General features: G+C 38.3%; 2 protein-coding genes across 2 annotated transcripts in view; both read right to left on the bottom strand.

Annotated features, from left to right (window-relative positions):
- Positions 1-22,066, bottom strand: part of LOC122975040 (peroxisomal succinyl-coenzyme A thioesterase-like) — a 38,593-nt gene that overhangs the window by 6,083 nt on the left and 10,444 nt on the right. Inside the window, exons 3-6 of the mRNA XM_044343201.1 lie at positions 2,282-2,487; positions 2,041-2,140; positions 459-649; positions 147-310 (exon numbers count right to left, since the gene is read on the bottom strand). Coding sequence (XP_044199136.1) covers positions 147-310; positions 459-649; positions 2,041-2,140; positions 2,282-2,474 — 648 coding nt within the window. The 5' untranslated portion in view covers positions 2,475-2,487. The remainder of the gene's footprint in view (positions 1-146; positions 311-458; positions 650-2,040; positions 2,141-2,281; positions 2,488-22,066) is intronic.
- LOC122975038 (bile acid-CoA:amino acid N-acyltransferase-like) lies at positions 6,742-13,929 on the bottom strand. Its single transcript, XM_044343198.1, has 11 exons — positions 13,566-13,929; positions 12,190-12,395; positions 11,950-12,049; positions 11,274-11,464; positions 10,963-11,126; positions 10,285-10,404; positions 10,022-10,104; positions 9,854-9,947; positions 8,934-9,014; positions 7,912-8,053; positions 6,742-7,127 (listed from the first exon to the last, which is right to left on the bottom strand). Exons 2-11 carry the CDS (start codon positions 12,380-12,382, stop codon positions 7,003-7,005), a joined length of 1,293 nt encoding a protein of 430 aa, XP_044199133.1. The 5' UTR covers positions 12,383-12,395; positions 13,566-13,929; the 3' UTR covers positions 6,742-7,002.

The following is a 22,066-nucleotide window of genomic DNA, read 5'->3' as shown; positions in this document are numbered from 1 at the left end:
ATCTATAATAGTTTAAACTTTGAAAGGATGCATAAAAAGTAAATTGTGTGTGGAAAGAGTCTCTACCAAAAATACATCACAACAATAAAGAAACTGATACCCTTCAAACAGACAGTGGAAACTCTACAATAAATAAAATAACAAACCTCAAAATATTTGAACTCTAGCTCTGCTGACTTCAGTTCACCGGGAGAGAAATACTCCAGCGCCAAAGACACATAACCATGGGATGCCAACAAGGCCGAACGACGCTCGATCAGCCCTCCACCAATTCCCCACATATCCATCAGCCCAGGGAAGGGTCCTGGACCTGAGGTATGGAGAAACAGATTACAAACTTGGTCTAAAGAAAATGATTTTAAAAGATAGCGATCATTAATCGTGCCTAAATCAAACAAATAAGGGTCTTTTTGAAGATCAGTATCATCTGATGTTTTTTTCAGATGATGCAGACGTACCTGGAGGTATAAACAGGGTCCCTCGCACTCCTTTCTCCCTGATATCAATCCTCCGGACCCCTGGAGCCATGTACCACCTCTCAGTCAGCGCTGAGGCCAGAGGAGGCTGCTCCCTGAAGCCCTCAGCTATGTGTCCACTATAGACCGAGATGTTGACCAGCATGGGGCTGTGGACGTCCGTCTTTCTCAACCTGACAGGTAAAGAAAAGGGCATTTAACATTCACAATGTGTAAACTTCACCTAATGACAAACAGGGCTTCCTCCATTTCTGTGCACTTTACTGTATTTTACCGATTAACAAGAGCTTGGAAATTAAGAACTAACTGAAAAGAACTAACCAAGGTCTTTGATTTTGTGAAGCTGCACACATCTGGTAGTTTTACATTTGTGTAATGTAACATAATCTGAAGTTTTCCTGCATATTTGCAGTAGATCATTTACTAAAACCAATTTAATATAAGTCACATTGCTATGTTCAGTAAACGCATTCATTCAGGTGTTGTTGTTTACCCTTTAATGCAGTACAACAACAAATCCCTCCCTACCCTAACAGTCAAACAACAAATCACTGTCAGTGGGCATCATTCCACCAACTTGTTTTGGTGAGTTAATTAAAGGATAGGATCACAAGTTTTCAAACTCGTCTTAAAACAACAGTCAGGTGTCCACATGAACACTGAAATAGGTTTTGCTTGCTGTAATCATTCCTCTTGTTCATACTGACCATGATTAAGATCCCCTTCAAATGTCCAAAATCCAGTGTATCCACACAGTCATGTTGAGCAAAAATGCATTTAAAAGTTGATGTGAAGCTTATATGAGGCTTCAGCAGTCTGAATTAGTCAAATGAAGTGGATGTCTTCCACATTTACAGTCTTTTTCGCATCAAATTCCCTTTTTGTGTTTCCTCAGACAGTGTTTCCCTGTTTAGCTGCAGTGGAAATATAGTAACAAAAAGAGGGACTTTAGCGCTGAAAAGACTGTAAATTGAAAGATATCTACTTAATCTGACTCATTTGGAGAATCTTGTGCACAGGTGTATGTAACAAGAAATTGTTTAATTAAAAATAACAGTGGTAAATAAGACAATTAATAATGATATTGATTTCAGATGGGAATGAGCATGAGTACTAATAAATATAAACATAAATTGACTGTGTTTTGTACTAAAACTTTATATTTTTTAAACTGGATACAGCGATGTAACTGCTATCTATGAATATCTGCACAGATCGATTCAGCAAAAATGACAGGACTGGTAACATTTTTTTAAGTAAAAAGAATGTTCAACATTTTCAGTCAGACATCAGTCAATCTAACGTGACAGGCAGAATGGCGACCAGGCATAAGAGTGAAGTATTTCGACAAAATACATGAAATGAATGTGCAGTGCAAGCTATCTAATGTTAAACTTCGTCCCTATTCTTATGTTAGATATTTTTGGCGAGTACGCGAGTACTCTATAATAACTTAGTGCAAGTACTTGAATATTGACATTATTTAAAATGCCAATCCCTAATTTCCGATGACATCACACAGTCCTGGTCTGCAGTTTCAGAGAGATAGTGCTTCACATATTACCTGCGGCCTTTTTGGCTGCCTGGGACAGGACGCATACTCCACAACAAACCCATTGGCTCTATTCCTGCGTATGTCCCGCCAAAACTCAAATCCTCTGCAACTACAAAAGCAGTCGACTATTAACAACAACAAGAAAACAAAACATACAAAATATCCAACAAACAAACCAGCTGTGAAGTTAAGGACAGACAGCAAAACTTTGGTTTAAAATATGTTTGTTATAAAGAGGAGGAGAACCCACCAGACACTGTTCCTTTGTGGTCACTGATGTAGTGGGCGTACGCCTCCCAGTAGTCTTTGTCCTCAGAGTGGTGGAGGGAGTGAAGAGTTACTGGAGATCCTGCAGGCAGATTCTCCACCAACACCTTGAACTTCTCATCGACCAGAGCCCGAGTGGGGAGGACGGAGAGAATCGGAGGGATTGTCTGGGACATGGTCGATAATTGTCTGTGGAGAAATACAAACACATGAGCACGAGTCACAGGTTGTTAAGACAGTAATAAGGACTAGGAATGTCCTCTGTTCTGGATTTTAAGTTATTTTGTGACTGAATTAATGTATCTACTTGGCTTGACAGATGAGCATTGTCCAGAGTGAATCCTAGGATAACATGCTTCAAATATGTTAACAAGAACAACAATCTGAAGCCATGCTAGCAGCTGTGTGTAGCTTATTTTCATAACTGATTAATTGTTTAGTCTATCACTTCTCATAAAATGTGCATTCTGATTTCCCACAGTTCAAGTCTATGTCTTCAAATGTCTTGTTTGGTCCGACCAACAGTCCAAAACCCAAAGATATTTGGTTTATTGTCATATACGACACATAAAAGCAGCAAATCTTCAAATCTGAGAAGCTGGAACCGGATCATTTTTTGCATGACTAAAGATGAAAATGTCTAAAACAAAAAGTGATTTCATTTTCAAAATAGCAGATTAATTTTCTGTCGTTCGACCAATTGATTAAATCATTGCAGCTCCAGTATGTTGTTTACTGTATTGTTTGCCATGTTCACACAGAACAGAGGAAAACACAACAACAACAAGTGAGTGAAAAGCCGAAATAGTGAGATGAAACCAAATTCTGCAGAAAGAAAAAGAGAGCTAGAGCAAGAGGGAGAGGGAGAAAGGTTGGGTGCATTCAATCAAGGACAGTCAATGACTATGGGGTTAAAAAATGCTGCAGTAAAACAACATGAAAATCATCACATAAGTAGTTGGGGACATTTTGAATAAGAATATGGTGGAGTTTGAAGGAAATTTTATTAGATTTTTTAATGGAATTTTTTAAATAGAATTTTGAAAGTCTGCCTAGAGAACCTACAGATACATTGTATGAGAATATTTTGTGGAATTTTGAAGATTATACTTGTTCAGCGTTTGGTTGTATTAAAAGACCCTCTAGAGTCAGCTGTTCAGTTTTTCTGGTAAGTATATTTTGTTTTAATGGTTTTAAGTCTGATTTTTGCTGGCGAAAATTAGCATTAGCATTATCACAGGTAAGTTAACCATAGACTGTAAATGCACCGTGCTAACCAAGCTAGCAGCTAGCGCTAGGGTCAGCTCTACCCTCTTGTCCAAATATGGTCACTTCTGGCTCCAAAAATCAAAGATGGTGATGGTCAAATCCAAGATGGCGACGGTCAAATCGCTAAACTCACAAATAAATCAAGCTGCAGCCCAGCACAAACACGACACACCCACTTTACTACATAACACACCCACTTAGTTAGGTTTAGGCATGGTTAGGGTTAGACTTTGGCCCTGTTTACACCTGGTATTAACATCCGTCTCGGGTGATCCGATCACAAGTGGACAGCTTTAAGTGTGTCTGTTTACACCTGGTATTAACATGCGTCCTGAGTGACCACTTGTGATCGGATCCCACTTCCCCGCTCAGGTTCATACTGTTTGGAGTAAAGCAGCCGTCCTCCTTATAGATCCTGAGCTCAGCAAAACTAAAAACTGTAGTTATCAACTTGGCAGGACAGAGGAAACTATCCAGCTACGTTTAGACTCTGAAATATTTTTTTAGACAGACAAGCGAAAAATTAATGGTTTAATTTCTATTCTAATTGTCGATTTGAGGAGGAAAACCTTTTAGGGAAACGGGAAAAACAGGGGGGAAAGCACGAGGTGGATTACCTTTTTAATTCACATGAAAAACAAAATAATTTGTTTATCCTGTTATCAGACAAATTGAACAGCTTTGGATGGAGGGTCCTGTGCCTAGTCTGCCGGAAAATAGAGGACGTCAGTTGACCTTCAATGTGGCCCAGGACGCATTGCGTTTACACCGGGGTGTGTGCGTAGTAAAGTGAGTGTGTAGTGCTGGGTTAGGGTGATTCTGCAAGACTGCAGCTAGATCCTTCTCAAACTCGAGACTTAAAACGGCAGTCCACAAACCAAAGAGTGACGTCCGTCACAGTGGCCGGCCATGCTTAAGTTTCCCCATCGGCCATTGCTCTTTCAAAATGAATCTGTACAAGATGATGGAAGTGGAGGTCAGCCGCAATGCAGAGTGACTGTGTCTTCTGCTCTGAGCTCTGATGCTCTCAGCTCTGGTGTTAAATGCAGTGAAGTCGGCTAAACTCCTGTTTAAACAGACACTTACCAGAGTCTCTGTGTGTTTGGATTTTGTAACTTAACTAATCCCAGGACACAAACTTTTTTATTTCTCTGATGTTTTCACATCACAAATGATGAACAACAGCATTAAAACACGAGTCTTGCAGGTAAAACATAAGATTCGTGTAGGTGTTATATCGGTTTAGTATGGGGCGGCTTTAACCGGGCAGAGATAAGCCTCCTGAATTTTCACCTGAAATGCCGTCAAAACCTTATTTATAATTTCCACCGCATTCTCCATGATCATTGACCGGGAAAGAAGCAGAAAAAAAGGTGCATGAGGGAGTTAAAGTACAGTTAAAGCACCTCAAATAACCATCACTGACTAAACACTCAATGTAGTGAAAAACGAGAGAAATCTACAGAGTGAACAGATGAAAGAGCAGTGGGAGTTAATAATAATTAGAATACTTAGAATTAAAATAAGTTTTCTTTTCAAACCAAACATCCCAATATATGAGTTGAAAGTATATTTCTTGCAACTGCATTTATAACTTTTTTTTTTTTTCACTCAAACGTAGCTTAACCATTACATGTGATACACTACTTCAGTACCCTTTGCCAGAAAATATTACTGGGACCGTTACAGAAAATTGCAGATGGACACTTTATATCCAGGAACTCACATTATAGACACTACACTACTGACTGTCCTTGTAACAAACTAGCCCTGTTTATACATTCTATAGAATGATCTAAGGAAGGTATGGTCGGGCAAATACTTACACTTGTCTTGTAGTAAAGTACACTGACCTCAGTGCACCTCTCTTTAAGCTAAAACACCCAATCATCCTGGCAGGTGAAGAAACAACTGAAGTCAAACTTTACTTCAAATTTGTTGCGATCTTGGCGAGGAGACTTTGACCGTTAGTTTGCGAGCCTGTAGGTTAGCAGTCCACCGAGCTGATATTTAATAATTACACATTTACCAATATTAAGCGAAAATATACAGCAGTAGCGATGAGTGCAGGTGAATTAAGGTCGCGTTGCGTTCACGTCCTGCATATGAAAGATAGCTGTCCTCTTTCAGTCCTCAGGAATGTGGGTAAGAAACACTAAACACACAATTAATCCTCTTTCAAGTTAAACTTTAAACATCGAGTCATTAAAGAAGCTCAGATGCTCGCGTTCAAATGGCAGTGACACCTTAAGCCACACTGGTTTGTTTCTGTCCTGCACTGTCGTATACTCCTTCTTCACCTGTCCCTTGTCATGCACACATATACACATATATCATACACACATACATCCAAAAAATAAATCTAAAAATTCCAAAATCTATGAATCTGCAAATATATTTCATTTCAGATGTTTTCCTGCTGGAAACAAGATGTCTCCTACTTCACTGTAAAGCCCATTCTCAGTGTTTGTGCACTGGAGGCTTCAAGTTTCCACATCACACATGTATAAATTGAAAATTGGACCACAGTGAGCCCCACACTAGTTGTGATGTCACAAATCATGCGCATTAGCCCGACCCTTAAAATCAGATTTTTAATGAGCACAGAAAAACTTTCCACAATTGAAGGAACAAAAAGGAAAACACATTTTTGAGTGGAGGGGGACTTTTAACAATCAATTTGTAAAATACGTTTGTTAACACACCTGGAAATTACATCACAGCAGCCGAATACTAATCACTAGTGATTGGTTAAAAAACATCTAACAAGAACTATGTGAAACTGAATAATTGAGTTGTAATAATTAGAGCTGCAATGATTAGTCAATTAATCGATTAGTTGATAGACAGAACAATAATGACCAACTATATTTACAATAGGCTTAATTGTTTTGAGTCATTTTTTAAGAAACAATGTTAAAATTCTTTTGTCCGAGCTTCTTAAATATGAATATTTTCTTGTTTCTTTAGCCCTCTATGGCAGTGACACCTTAAGCCACACTGGTTTGTTTCTGTCCTGCACTGTCGTATACTCCTTCTCCCTCATTAAAGATAAGATAAAACTTAATTGTCCGTTCAAACGAACATTTGTCTTACATCAAATGCTCCAACAATTATCAGAATAACATAATACAGCATAAAAGAACCTCTGTATGACCATCTAGCAAGATTAGTCGCAGCCCTAGTAATAATACTCATTCAGACTGTCTCATTCAGAATTATGGCTTTGTGGACACAAATAATGAAAATAGCGGCACAATTTGACCCAAAAAACAAGCTTCTCTGCTAATTCAAGAGTATATGTTTTGTGCACTTCAATTAATCACATCAAAAGGCACATGATCAATACAGAGAGTACCCAGTACCATGTAGTCAGGTGTAGTATATATAATTTTCCAGCAGTTATTTGGGGTCTATCTGAGCTTATGTAATCCTTCACATCTTTGCTTTGGGAATTGAAGTGGAGTAAAGATGCTGCTGCAGAAAAGCCAAGATCTTCCTCCAGGAGTCCTCCTGAGCATCTGAATGGGGTTTGGTTTGTCCTCCCCACAGTAAAATCACTGCAACACACAATGTTATATTTGAGAGAAGATTCTGCTAAAACAGTCTGAAAATACAGATTATTAAAACCTTAAATAAACACAGCTGGAGGATTCTATTGGATGTATAAGGCAGAATAAAGTACATTGACATCAGGGCTGCAAAGTCCTGTAATTCTGAGTGTCATTCTGTCACACACAGTCCCCAGCAGATACATTCTGCTTCAGTTAATGCAGGTTTAAGTTCAGTTGAAGACGCAAAACACATTTGAAACAACAGCAATAACTTACTGTAGTAAAAACTGTGCTGTAGACTCACTGCCTAAAGTGGCGCAAGTGTGAAAATTGCTGCAGAAATTATTTTCCTTGTGGGACCTCACTTGGAAACTCACTTTTATCATTGTAATATATGTAAAGGATTTCACAGCTTTTTCAAAGAAATTTGTCAAGGAGATCCTGTAGAATCAGTTATACATCGAAAATACAGTCATCAAATGCCATTAAAATAACAATTATAACCTAAAAAACGTAAACTTTTTAATGTTGTCCAGTTTTACAGATGACAGACATTTTTCCAACTTTGGAAAAGCCGCAATCCTCTGCTCCATGAAATCAATTTAACTTTCATAAATCTTCATTAAATTATGTTCTGATTAAATTCTGAGCTGCTTGCCAACAAATGATCACCCAGGGACCTCTCATCTGATAATGAAAGAAATCATCATTTGGTTCTCTAATAAAATGTGAATGTTTTGTTAGTATAATGTTTAGTATAGTCACCTCCTTGTGTGCAAGTAGAACTCACCTTTGGCTTTTGTGCTTGCCGTTATGAAGTTAGTAGCTCTGAAGTGAGGCGAGTAGGGCGGCTCAATCAGATGTCCAGTATCAGGGTAATGTAGTCTGGTCAGCAGGTGCTCCTTCCCTGCTGTATGCATCATCTGGGCAATCTGGGGGTCAAAGATCAAGTATTGTGCTAGGTGGACATATTTAACCAGAGGCACTATTTCTTCATACACAGATAACTGAGTTATTAGATGTGATATGAGCCTTTATTTTTCAGCTCTGTGAAGATGGATTTAAATTTATTTGGACTTGTTGTCGTGGCAAAAGATAGCTGCAGCCCTAGGGTGACATTATCTGATTTAAGATGTAATTTTCTTTGTTTTATGAACAATTAGTTGCAATGAAAAAGTAACAAAATCTGATGAGGTAACATGGTCCTCTTCTTCAATTTGCACGAGCATCCTGATTGGACAAATGATGATTTATTCATTTAATGCTTTATTTAAACAGGTGGTCTGATTAAGATTAGGATTTCTTTTTCAAGAGAGACCTGTGTACAAGAATAAACATACACACTTTAAGCATGGTAAGACACACAAACATTTGACATTTTCACATTAATTAAAACAGTTAACAAGTGGGATTGCAAATATATGAGTATTAGTAGCCTTTTAAAATCTTCAAGTGAAATGAGAGTTTAGTTTCTGCAGCTCATTCCATCTGTATGAAGTATTTGAAACCAGTTCTTCAAAGCTCAGTGTGAACATGATGTAAAGCTTATGAAAGTCCAGTGACCTGACATTGTAAATACTGTATTTATGTGACCAGACGTCACAATGCTGCTCCCTTCTGGTAAATGCAAGTCACAGCACCAAGCACCAAAATCAGTTAAGCGTAATAAACACAACCAAAGGTCAAGGTCAGGAGAAACATGCATACAATATCATCATTATCAAGTGCAGACATAACTGTAAACACTGTCTAGTGTGTGTGTGTGTGTGTGTGTGTGTGTGTGTGTGTGTGTGTGTGTGTGTGTGTACTCACATCCTCAGCAGACTCCACTGCGGGTGTGTTCTGATCGTCCTGACCGTTGACCAGCAACATTGGACAGTTTATTTTTCTCACCTAACAAAGCATCAACACAAACTGGAGTTAGTTAGAATGAACCATTATAAGTTGTTTTTTTTATCATACAAAGTGATAGGTGTTGGGCGCAGAACTTTAACTTTACTGTCCCTGAGGGGACATTTGTCTCACAGTCAGGTGGTAACAATGACTCAACAAATGAAGACACAGAAAGCAAATTGTTGTCTGGTGCCATGTGATGTGATGTGAACACACAACATCTCAAATCTGCAGCCTACAACAACACAGTTTTTTAACAGTTAATAATAGAACAAATGAAGACTGAAAAAAATAATTAAAAAAATAGTTTAGTGAAGCCATTTATATGATTGCATCAATCCGACACTATTTCTATTGACCAACAACATTGGACAGTTTATTTTTCTCACCTAACAAAGCATCAACCACAACAAACAACTGGAGTTAATTAGAATGAACCATTATATGTTGATGTTTTTTGGGGGTTTTTTGTTTTTTTTAAATTGTACAAAGTGGTAGGTGTTGGGCGCACAACTTTTACTTTACTCCTACCCTTAAAGTTAAACTGGCAACCTTTTTGCTCAAACAATGAGTCATTTGAATCAAATAATTCCCTATAATGTTAAAGAGTTGCTGGTGCAGTTATCTCTAATATTATCATTTTCAGTGACAGCAAAACTAATGATGTTCCCATCAGCCTCAGCTGTAATAAATGTTAGCATACTAACACACTAAATGAACATGGTAAATATTACAATTGCTAAACATCACATAAAGGGCATTATATTCCTAATAACAGAGGTGGGTAGCAGATGTGTTGGAGACTTCAATGAAACCAATAAATAGAGCAACATACTTACGTCCACTTTCATAGAGACGTCACTGGTAATTGGTAGAGTTACATCTCGCACTATATAATGGCCGTTCTCATCCATACGTGCCTTGTGAGAATTCCTGCCATCACAAGTAATAATTCATTCATAGATCAGTCCAACTGTCTGTGCTGTATTTATATTACTGACACATACCTCGACATTGCTTTATGCATTCCGCTGAGGGTTTCCCCACGTGGATAAAAGTGGTTGCCGCTGACACAAACACAACACCGAGGCTGAAACACAACACAATGATGATGTTTGTTGAGTTTTCAATCCAATAAAAGATTACATCAATAGATTTCACCGATTTGTATGATGATAAAAGTGTTGGTCGGCCCTCCATGACATGCAGTGAACAACCACATATTTAAGGCTAACGAAAAAGCAACTCCAAGATTTTTTGCGTCTGTTACCTTGGTAATGGTGCTTTCAGCTGCCAAATACATGGTCACGACTGCCCCAAGGCAAAGACCAAAAAGTCCAACTCTGTCTGGGATCACTTGAGGATGATCCTTGACGATATTAAACGCCGCCTGTGCAGAAGGAGATACCGGGAGATAAAGAAAAGAAAGAATGTTTGATGAACCCAAATTTCAAACTTTTACCATATGTACCTGCAAAGTTTGTGTGTAAAGTCCTTGCCAAGTTCTCACTGTTCTGGACTGCAAGAACTGATTTCTTTTCTTTTCCTATTAATCTGACGACTTTCTCAGTCAATCAATTGGTCAGTAAATAGTGAAAAAATGTCTTCAAATGTCTTGTTTTGTTCAACAAACAGCCCAAAACCAAAAGAAATTCTGCTGACTATCACATAAAATAAAATAAATCTCACAATTGAGACGCTGGAAAAAGAGAATGTTGGGATTTTTGCTTCATATATTACTTAAGCTATTAATAGTATTAATTATTACGGTAGATGCTGATAGAGTTTCTGTTTCAGCTCTATAGTAGTTTAAACTTTGAAGGGATGTAGGGCAGCAGAGAGAAAATATAGAATATAATCACAAAATACAGAAATATATCACAACAATGAAGAAACTGATACCCTTCAAACAAACAGTGGAAACTCTACAGTTAATAAAATAACAAACCTCAAAATATTTGAACTCTAGGTCTGCTGACTGCAGCTCACCAGGGGAGAAATACTCCAGCGCCATAGACACATAACCATGGGACGCCAGCAAGGCTGCACGATACTCCAACAGCCCTCCACCGCCTCCCCACATATCCATCAGCCCAGGGAAGGGTCCTGGACCTGAGGCATGGAGAAACAGATTACAAACTTGGTCTAGGGAAAACGATTTTAAAAGACAGCGATCCTTAATTATGCCTAAATTGAACAAAAAAAGGTCTTTTTGAAGATCAGTATCATCTGATGTTTTTTCAGATGATGCAGACGTACCTGGAGGTATAAACAGGGTCCCTCGCACTCCTTTCTCCTTGATATCGATCCTCTGGACCCCTGGAGCCATGTACCATCTCTCAGTGAGCACCGAGGCCAGAGGAGGCTGCTCCCTGAAGCCCTCAGCTATGTGTCCGCTGTAGACCGAGATGTTGACCAGCATGGGGCTGCGAACGTCCATCTTTCTCAACCTACCAGGTAAAGAAAAGGGCATTTAACATTCACAGTGTGCAAACTTCACCTAATGACAAACCGGGCTTCCTCCATTTCTTTGCACTTTACTGTATTTTACTGGTCTTTGATTTTGTGTAATGTAACATAATCAAAAGTTTCCCTGTATATTTATTTCAAAGTTGATTTGAAGCTTATATGAGGCTTCAGCAGTCTGAGTTAGTCATATCAAGTGGACATCTGCCACATTTACAGTCTTTTTAGCATCAAATTCCCTCTTTGGTTTCCTCGGACAGTGTTTCCCTAATGAGCTGTGGTGGAAGTGTACTAACAAAAAGAGGGACTTTGGCACTAAAAAGACTTTAACACAGGTGTGCACAGGTGTATCAAATAAGAAGTTGTTCTTTAAACATAGCAATGGTAAATAAGACAATTAATTATGATATTGATTTCAGATGACATCACACAGTCTGCAGTTTCACAGAGACAGCACTTCATGTATTACCTGAGACCTGTTCGGCTGCCTGGGACAGGACGCATACTCCACAACAAACCCATGGGCTCTATTCCTGTGTATGTCCCGCCAAAACTCAAATCCTCTGCAACTACAAAAGCAATCGACTGTCAACAACAAGAAAACGAAAACATACAAAATATCCAACAAGCAACCCAGCTGTGAAGTTAAGGACAGACAGCAAAACTTTTGGTTTAAAATATGTTTGTTATAAAGAGGAGGAGAACCCACCAGACACTGTTCCTTTATGGTCACTGATGTAGTGGGCATAGGCCTCCCAGTAGTCCTTGTCCTCGGAATGGTGGAGGGCGTGAAGAGTTACTGGAGATCCTGCAGGCAGATTCTCCACCAACACCTCGAACTTCTCATCGACCAGAGCCCGAATGGGGAGGACGGAGAGAATCGGAGGGTTAGTCTGGGACATGGTCGATAATCGTCTGTGGAGAAATGCAAACACATGAGCACGAGTCACAGGTTGTTAAAGCCAGTAACAAGGACTAGGAATGTCCTCAGTTATGGATTTTAAAAGTCATTTGTGACTGAATTACTATATCTGCTTGGCTTGACAGGTGACCACTGTCCACAGTGAATCCAAAGATAACATGCTTCAAATATGTTAACAAGAACAACTATCTGAAGCCATGCTAGCAGCTGTGTGACACTTGTTTTTATAATTAATTAATTGTTTAGTCTATGACATGTCAGAAAATGTGTGTTCTGATTTCCTGCAGCTAAAGCTGACGTCTTCACATATCTTGTTTGGTCTGAACAACAATCCAAAACCCAAAGATAAACATATACGACACATATGCGACACATAAAAGCAGCAAATATTCAAATTTGAGAAGCTGGAACCGGATAATTTTTTTACATTTCTTCTTTCATCTTTAATCTAATTATTAAAAATGCTGCAGTAAAACAACTTAAGATACCTAGAGACTCATTGTACATGAATATGCTGGTGTGAGTTTCATGATAACTGCTGATAACACTTTGATTTGATTATTTGATGTAATTTTGAAGATTGGAATCTCTAACACTGAATGGGCAATTGGTTTTTGCTTTGCTATGTGATAATTAAAAACAAATACTGTAGTGAAAGAACAACAAAGTAATGACAGATGTATGTATTTCAACAAAGGAAAATAAGAAAAAATAGAAACTTTGCTGTTTTAAAGAGCCTTCGTGGCCATTGGAGTATAGATCTCTGAGTTTACGAGGTGTACTTGAATGCACCATGAAGTCTTCGTTTACTGTCATAGTTTGTTAACGTTACTTGAATAACCTGAGGCAGGTAACGTCATGGTCGGACAGATATTCACAGTTGTCGTGTGGTAACGTTCACTAACCTCAGTTTACCTCTCGTAAAGCTAAAACACCTCACTTCTGACAGGTGAAGAAACAACTGAAGTCAAACTTTACTTCAAGTTTGTTTAAATCTCGACGAGGAGACCTTAACCGTTAGCTAGTTAGCCTGTAAATTAAGTAAGTTAGCAGTCCTCAAAACGTCCGAGCAGCTCACTGGTCTAAACCAGGAGTTAAGTAAAAAAAAAAATAAATAAAAAAAAAAATAACACCAACCTGGTTAATAATAATTATAAACTCACCAAAATCAAGAAAATATATACAGTAGTAGTGATGAGTTCGTGTTGCGTTCACGTCCTGCATGCGAAAGATATCTGTCCTCTCTCAGCCTTCAGGGAATGCGGGTAAGAAACGCTCAACACACAGTAAATCCTCTTAAATTAAACTGTCAACATCGAGTCAAGTTTAAGAATGAAGCTAATGGTCGCTTTCTGCAGATGGCAGTGACACCGAATCCCACACTGGTTTGTCTCTGTCTCTCTCTGGAATGCGCACAAGGAGTGAAATAAGCGCTCGTGACTGGGATTATTGACTGATGATTAATTTATATATAAACAATGGCGTGTTTGACAAAGGTGGAAGAAGTATTCCGATCTTTTACTTAAAGATCCCTCCAGACATGTATTAAGTTATATTAACAATAATGTGTGTCTGATGAGTTTTTATCAAAAAAGTATACGGTAATTATCTTGTTAAAACCCTTAAAATTACATAAACTCCTTCTCCTTCATGAAAAATGAAAATGTATTGTCCATTCACACGAAAATTTGTCTTGCATCACATGCTCCAGCAATTATCAGAATAATTAAACAACTCAGACATACACTTTATACTCTCAATCTCATCCAACACAACTGTCAACACAAGCACCTCGTGTGCAGTCACACCTCTCAGTCTGCAGACACCTGTTTCCTGTAAGATAATCAATAACAGTTCCATATATAGTGTCATGTCTGTCTTGTTCAGTTTCCAGGTTTTGCATTTAGTCCCACTTTCCACCTATCACTTCTTATAATCAGGGTCACTGTGTATAATGCACTTCAGATAACCTTTTCTATTTCTTATTTCCTAACAGACAACACATTAATTTGCCTACACAAACTGAGGTGCGAGATATCTTACCTAAAAACAGAACAATGTGGTTACAACATATAAAGGTCAATAGACGGGGTCAATAGTGCATCACAAAACTGATCAGTTGGATACACTTCTACACCGGATTCATGATCATTAAAATATTAATACAATAATACTTGATTTAATAACTTAATAATTAATAATAATAATGACACATTGATACATTGTCACTATAAATGTTACAAGAAAATAAATATATAATAACCAGTTGGTAATGTGCTATTCTGTTTAAACCAACTATCTGCTGTAAGACATCTTCAGACCTCAAACCTCAGGTTGTTGATTTTGGCTACACATCAATTTTTCTGCAACTAATGAATTACAGAATATTCATCTTAGATCAGCGGTTATTGACGCTTTGGTTCTTCTTTAAAATGAACTGATGTCTTATATCCACAAAACAACACCTGGAATTTAAATATATATCATTATTTCAACCAACTACTATAATGTAGTTTAGTCCAGTAAAGAACTCTTTAATTCCATGATGTTTGAAGTGTTTAAACTATAAATAGCCTACTAACCACCAGTGGTGGAAGAAGTACTCAGATCCTTTACTACAGTAAAAGTACCAATACAGCAATGTAAAAATACTCCATTACAAGTAAAAGTCCTTCACCTGCATTTATAACTTAACTAATCCCAGGACACAAACTTTTTTATTTCTCTGATGTTTTCACATCACAAATGATGAACAACAGCATTAAAACACGAGTCTTGCAGGTAAAACATGAGATTCGTGTAGGTGTTATATCGGTTTAGTATGGGGCGGCTTTAACCGGGCGGAGATAAGCCTCCTGAATTTGCACCTGAAATGCCGTCAAAACCTTATTTATAATTTCCACCGCAATCTCCATGATCATTGACCGGGAAAGAAGCAGAAAAAAAGGTGCATGAGGGAGTTAAAGTACAGTTAAAGCACCTCAAATAACCATCACTGACTAAACACTCAATGTAGTGAAAAACGAGAGAAATCTACAGAGTGAACAGATGAAAGAGCAGTGGGAGTTAATAATAATTAGAATACTTAGAATTAAAATAAGTATTCTTTTCAAACCAAACATCCCAATATATGAGTTGAAAGTATATTTCTTGCAACTGCATTTTTTTTTTTTCACTCAAACGTAGCTTAACCATTACATGTGATACACTACTTCAGTACCCTTTGCCAGAAAATATTACTGGGACCGTTACAGAAAATTGCAGATGGACACTTTATATCCAGGAACTCACATTATAGACACTACACTACTGACTGTCCTTGTAACAAACTAGCCTTGTTTATACATTCTATAGAATGATCTAAGGAAGGTATGGTCGGGCAAATACTTACACTTGTCTTGTAGTAAAGTACACTGACCTCAGTGCACCTCTCTTTAAGCTAAAACACCCAATCATCCTGGCAGGTGAAGAAACAACTGAAGTCAAACTTTACTTTGTTGCGATCTTGGCGAGGAGACTTTGACCGTTAGTTTGCGAGCCTGTAGGTTAGCAGTCCACCGAGCTGATATTTAATAATTACACATTTACCAATATTAAGCGAAAATATACAGCAGTAGTGATGAGTGCAGGTGAATTAAGGTCGCGTTGCGTTCACGTCCTGCAAATGAAAGATAGCTGTCCTCTTTCAGTCCTCAGGAATGTGGGTAAGAAACACTAAACACACAATTAATCCTCTTTCAAGTTAAACTTTAAATATCGAGTCATTAAAGAAGCTCAGATGCTCGCGTTCAAATGGCAGTGACACCTTAAGCCACACTGGTTTGTTTCTGTCCAGCACTGTCGTATACTCCTTCTCCCATTTGTCTTACATCAAATGCTCCAACAATTATCAGAAAAACATAATACAACATAAAAGAACCTCTGTATGACCATCTAGCAGTCATCAAAATAACATGATGCAATATATAAACAACACTGAGTCCTTCACCTGTCCGTCTTCACTTGTCCCTTGTCATGCACGCATATACACATATCCCACATCCAAAAATTAAATCTAAAAATTCCAAAATCTATGAATCTGCAAATATATTTCATTTCAGATGTTTTCCTGCTGGACACATGATGTCTCCTACTTCCCTGTAAAGCCCATTCTCAGTGTTTGTGCACTGGAGGCTTCAAGTTTCCACATCACACTTGTATAAATTGAATATTGGACCACAATGGGCCCCACACTAGTTGTGATGTCACAAATCATGCGCATTAGCCAGACCCTTAAAATTAGATTTTTAATGACCACAGAAGACCTTTCCACTTTCAGCAGATGAATGTGAAAATAGTCTTCTAGTATCAAACTCTGCACATACGTCATTCTGCACAGAGAAGCTCAAACATTCAACTGTAGGAACAAGAAGAAAAACACATTTATGAGTGGCCCTCAGGCCTTCTTCAAGATAAACAATCACTATCATGAACAATCATCTTGAAGAAGGCCTGAGGGCCAAAACGTTATCTGAATAAAAGAGAAATGAATATGGAGCCAGAGTATGCAACATTTTTTTCCTATTCTCAAGTCTACTTCCAGTGATCAGCACTTCACCACAACTCTTAGTGTATGTTACTTATCCATTATAAAACAGGACTTGTGTCATAATTTTAGCTCTGATTAAACAGGTTTTTACATTTAATTTTATTGTTATTAAATTGAGACTAAAATTAATATTTAAAACTGACACATTTAGATAGATTTTCGCTATAAATTTTCCAAGAAAATGAATATATATATATATATATATATAATATTATACCTGTAGGTAATGTGCTCACTTGTTTAAACCAACTATCTGCTGTAAAACATCTTGAAACCTCACCTGAAGATACTGTACCTCTGTTCTTCCAGTTTGTTAATTTTGGCTACAAATCAAGTTTTCTTGCAACCAATGAAATATTGTATTAATTACAGAACATTAATCTTAGATCAGTGGTTATTGACGCTTTGGTTCTTCCTCAAAAGGAAATGATATCTTATTTCCACAAAACAATACCTGAAATTTAAATATATGTATCCTAATTTCAACCAACTACTATAATGTAGTTTTGTTCAGTAAAGAACTTTTTAATTCCATGATGTTTGAAATGTTTAAACTATAAATAGCCTACTAACCACCAGTGGTGGAAGAAGTACTCAGATCCTTTACTACAGTAAAAGTACCAATATAGCAATGTTAAAATACTCCATTACAAGTCCTGCATGAAAAATCCTACTTTAGTAGAAGTACATAAGTATAAGCTTGATGTAGTTAAAGTATTGCAGTAAAAGTAGTGGTTTGGTCCCTCTGACTGATATATTATTATATAAGACATCATTAGGTTTTTAATACTGAAGCATCAGTGTTAGAGCAGCATGTTCCTGTTGTAGCTGCTGGAGGGGTTATCCTGAGGGGTTAGCACAGCTCAAGCAGTCTATGGTCCTCACAGTCAGTTACCACCAGTTCAAGGGACTTTACTCCCATTATATGCAATACAACCTCCACTTATCTCTACACCTCAAGTTTCATCAACCAGTTCAGAACAATCTGCTCACCATCCAAGCAAATTAGCTTCATACCAGTTTCAGCATGTGCCTAAGCAACCTGTGCAGCAGCCTCAACCCCAGTACCTTGTGTCCCAGCCAGCTCCAGTTTCATATGCCCACAGCTAACTGGAGTAAGGATGGCTTTCACTAACCTTCTACCAGTAGAGGACCCGGTACTGTACACATATCATATCCTATTGGATCATCTACGTCTCCTCTCTGCTTGCCATATTGCACTTTCCTATGCCCATGACCCACAACCTTTCACCAAGGCACTGGCAGCCTTAGAGCGACAGTATGGTCAACCGCATCAACTGGCCCTGAAGGAGATACAGACCATATTAAATCTCCCTAAAATGGCTTGTGGAGATGCCGAGGGGTTTCAAAACTTTGCTGTTAGAGCAAGGTCATTAGTGAGCATGCTACAATCACTCAGATCAGGAGAAGGTGCCGCACAACCAGCCTGTGCTTCACATGTTAAGCTATTGTTCAGTAAACTCCCTGTAGAGCTAGTTTCTAACTTTGCCAGACATGCCCACTCAGCCTCTCCTAATGCTCACAGTAACCTAGTGGACTTTTCTGCATGGCTTGAAGGAGAGGTGCAATGTCAAGCAGTTGTAGCACATATCAGCAATCTTCAAATTGGTGTACCCCAAATTCAGAGGAAAGACAGAAGTCCAAGATCCAAGTTTCCATCAGCTACCATTCTCCACAGGGCTGACCAGAAGTCATGGTCTCAAGTCACATGGACACACTGCATCAGGACATCAGTAGTAGTCAAAGTAAGACTTTGCAACAAGAATAAGACATTTGATACCTATGCCATCTTAGTTGATGGATCTGAGGGCACAATGTTGCTACCAGGTGCTGCTAAGTATCTTGCTCTGGAGGGAGAGCCAGAAAAGCTTAAGCTGTGCACAGTGAGACAGCAGACATAGACACTAGAAGGGAGAACTGTAAACCTCCAAATATCTGCTGCCTCATTCCCTGAGAGAAAATTTTCCATTGACAGCACTTTCTGCTGTTAAGCAGAGCTATCCTACTGATAAACTCAAGCAATGCTACCCACATTTACATGGTCTTTCACAGAGCTCCTTCTCTAAAGTTCAGCCACACATCCTCATTGGATCAGACAATCCATTCCTCATCACACCTATAGAACCGAACCGAATGCCCCTTCTCCACCAATCTGAGTGTTTGAAGAAAACCCTGAATTGGCTGACATCTATAACAACAAGATCAGCTAACTAAATCAGTCTGGTTATGTTGTAAAACTCAATGCAGGACCGGCCAGATCAGATATTGCTGAAATCTGGCATAATCAGAACCAGACAGATCCTGTAGAGGGTGCACTAGGACCCTAAGTTGGCATTGTGTCTCTGGTACCTTGGGCTATAGACAGACCTGTTTCCTACCAAACTCTAACCATGAGAAATTGTACAAAGTGCTGGCTTCACAATATGACCCTATTACCCCAAATCTCCTTCTCATGGGGCAGAGAGATGCTTGGCTTCCACAGGCTGTCGATGCAGATACCAACTTGCTTGGATGGAGACACGTTCAAACACTAGCTGATCAGTTTTGGTAATGCTTCATCAAAAACTTCGTTCACAACCTACAGGTACAGAATAAATGGCAAAATGACACTTAGAATTTGAAGGAAGGAACAGTAGTACTGTTAATGGACCCCCAACTACCTAGAGGACTATGGCCTGTAGGAAAGTGTCACGCATCATACCCAGTCATGATGGAAGGACCCCAACTGTGGAAGTCACATCTAAAAAGGAGAGGTTTATTTGAACAGTAGCCCGACTTGTAATTCTTTCACCAGTTGAATCTGACTCCAAGAACTAACCTGTGATTTATCAAATGTACCATTGAAGGGGCGACTGTTAAATCACACGTCTCCACCCCACCTGAATCATCACATAGACTGCAACCCCTGACTAGTCCACTCCTGCAAGATTATATAACTCTGCCCTTCAGGCCTGTAACTCCCTCTTTTCCCTCCAAAGTATTCCAGGCAGAACAAAGAGAGAACCCATATACCTGAGTTTAATCCTATGTATCCTATCCTATGTAATTGTTGGAACGACTTCCTGGATTCTGTGTTTAAATGGCACCACATTAGATGTTCTGTGAGCCAACACCACCACAAACAATATAGCTTCTTCAGATGTCAAAAGCCATAAAGGTTGGAAACCACTGGTTTCATCTCCAACAATGTGTCGTATTGTAAAAGCTCATTATATTCATTGTGTCAAATCTTCATCTGAAAAGTAACTCAAATTTTCTGAATAAAATTCTTGAACTGATACTGAGAAACCACTACATTCATTACAGATCTTTGACTTAAATGATTTTTATTTCAAAAATCAATACACTTGTTAGAGGCACATTAATTCATCTGAATAAATTATAAAAGGAATGACAACTGCACCAAAACAATCAGACTAGATTGATATGACTAGCATTTGATATGACATGTTAAGTACATTCATTGTCAGTTTGAAGCGATATGAATCTTTTGGACTGACAACAGAACAGTATAGCTTATCAGCTCTTTATAGGTTTATCAATACTTTCTTCCCTTCAGAATCCTACCTCTGAATCAATGCCCACATCTCAGCTAATCAATGAAATCTGGTTTACTAATTGCTCACAACTCTAAGTTGCTAGCATGGCATCAAACTATCGAACTCAGTGACAATGTAAGAAGGAGATAAACATCACTTTCTTTGTCCACTATTGCCTGCTGCTGGGGCTGCTTCACTGAAATTTCGTAGGGGGCGCTATTCAGCCAGTTTGCATCACTGATGGAATATTGTCATGTAGACATGTTCAGGCCGGGAGAAGTTTGGTGCAGACTAGAGCATTTACAATAAAGTTATAACAACTTCCTCTGTCATGGTGAAACATCAAATCTCAACGGTGTGAGAATTTTCTGAAGGGTGAGACATGTCTGTCTTGCTCACAACTGTGTCATCAAAATGATGCAAGTTTTGGGCCAATTCACTTGAATTTCAATTAGTAAATTGAAAACTCTTGATGAGTTTGTGTGTAAAACAAATTAATTTCCTAATTTTCATCAAGTCTATTTTAAAAAAAACTTTTGACCCACATGACCTGGTCAAAGTTTGATTGAAATGTGTACTGTCAGGTGTGCAATAAGTAGCTGCAGCTGGACACAGAAAAAATACTCATATATTTGAATGGAGAGTGTGAGTGAACCGCTAGGTGCTTGGGCCCTAATAAAGGAAAAACTGCAGTACAGAGCTACAAATTTTAGTTTTGATGGTATTTTTCTACAGCACTTTATCACTAAACTGTCACCCTCACTCCATTTTTTCCCTTCCCCTCATAGATCATCCCCACTACTGAATTATAAATATAAGACCTATAATTATTGTAAAATAAATGATAATAACACCACCATACAAAGTTTGTGTATAATGTAGTGTATGTATATAGACCTTTCTGCTGTATCCTACAAAAATGAGCTGCATTCAGCCCCCACACCAGTGGCGGCCGGTGACTCAAAAAACTGGGGAGGACAGGAGGAAAACCAACATACCGCATCAAACTATATCATTGTCCCCCACCTGATGAAATCTGAGGGGTTGGGGGCAAAAGAAGAGCTCATTTTAGCCATGGCGTGGTTCAGATGTGTGATTTTACCAACAAAGTGAAATTCAAATTTATGGTATTGTTCTATTGTGACAACAGATTTATATTCTCATCAAAAGCAGACAAGATATCACATGATTTACACATGTTTCCTATGTTTTCTTAGTATACAGAAATATATAAAGTAGCACAAAGCTTATAATGTGATACAGGAACAGATCAGTGCTGAATACTAGAAAGACTGAACACTAAAAACATTCACAGATCTAAAAGTGTAGGTTCACATCAGAAAGTATTAATGCATGTATCAAATACATGACTTACACACTCTCATCTATGTGCACGACATACAAAATATAGTCTACAAAGTTGACATGTTAACAGTAGGGGTGCAACGGATCACAAAACTCAAAGTTTGGATCGTATCACGGATTTGGGTCATGGATCGGATCATTTTTTGGAATA

The sequence above is a fragment of the Thunnus albacares genome, chromosome 23 (assembly GCF_914725855.1).
Source record: "Thunnus albacares chromosome 23, fThuAlb1.1, whole genome shotgun sequence".
Lineage (NCBI taxonomy): Eukaryota > Metazoa > Chordata > Actinopteri > Scombriformes > Scombridae > Thunnus > Thunnus albacares.
Note: the sequence above shows the minus strand (reverse complement) of the source record. Positions and strands in the feature narration are given on the sequence as shown.

Bases quoted from the DNA above. Each gene is read 5' to 3' on its own strand.
- LOC122975038 (XM_044343198.1), bottom strand. From the start codon at position 12,382: ATGTCCCAGACTAACCCTCCGATTCTCTCCGTCCTCCCCATTCGGGCT. The intron at 11,127-11,273 runs GTACGTCTGCAT...TCCATGCCTCAG, and splicing joins GACCCTGTTTATACCTCCAG to GTCCAGGACCCTTCCCTGGG. The intron at 7,128-7,911 runs GTGAGTTCTACT...TGTGTGTTGCAG, and splicing joins GGCAAGCACAAAAGCCAAAG to TGATTTTACTGTGGGGAGGA.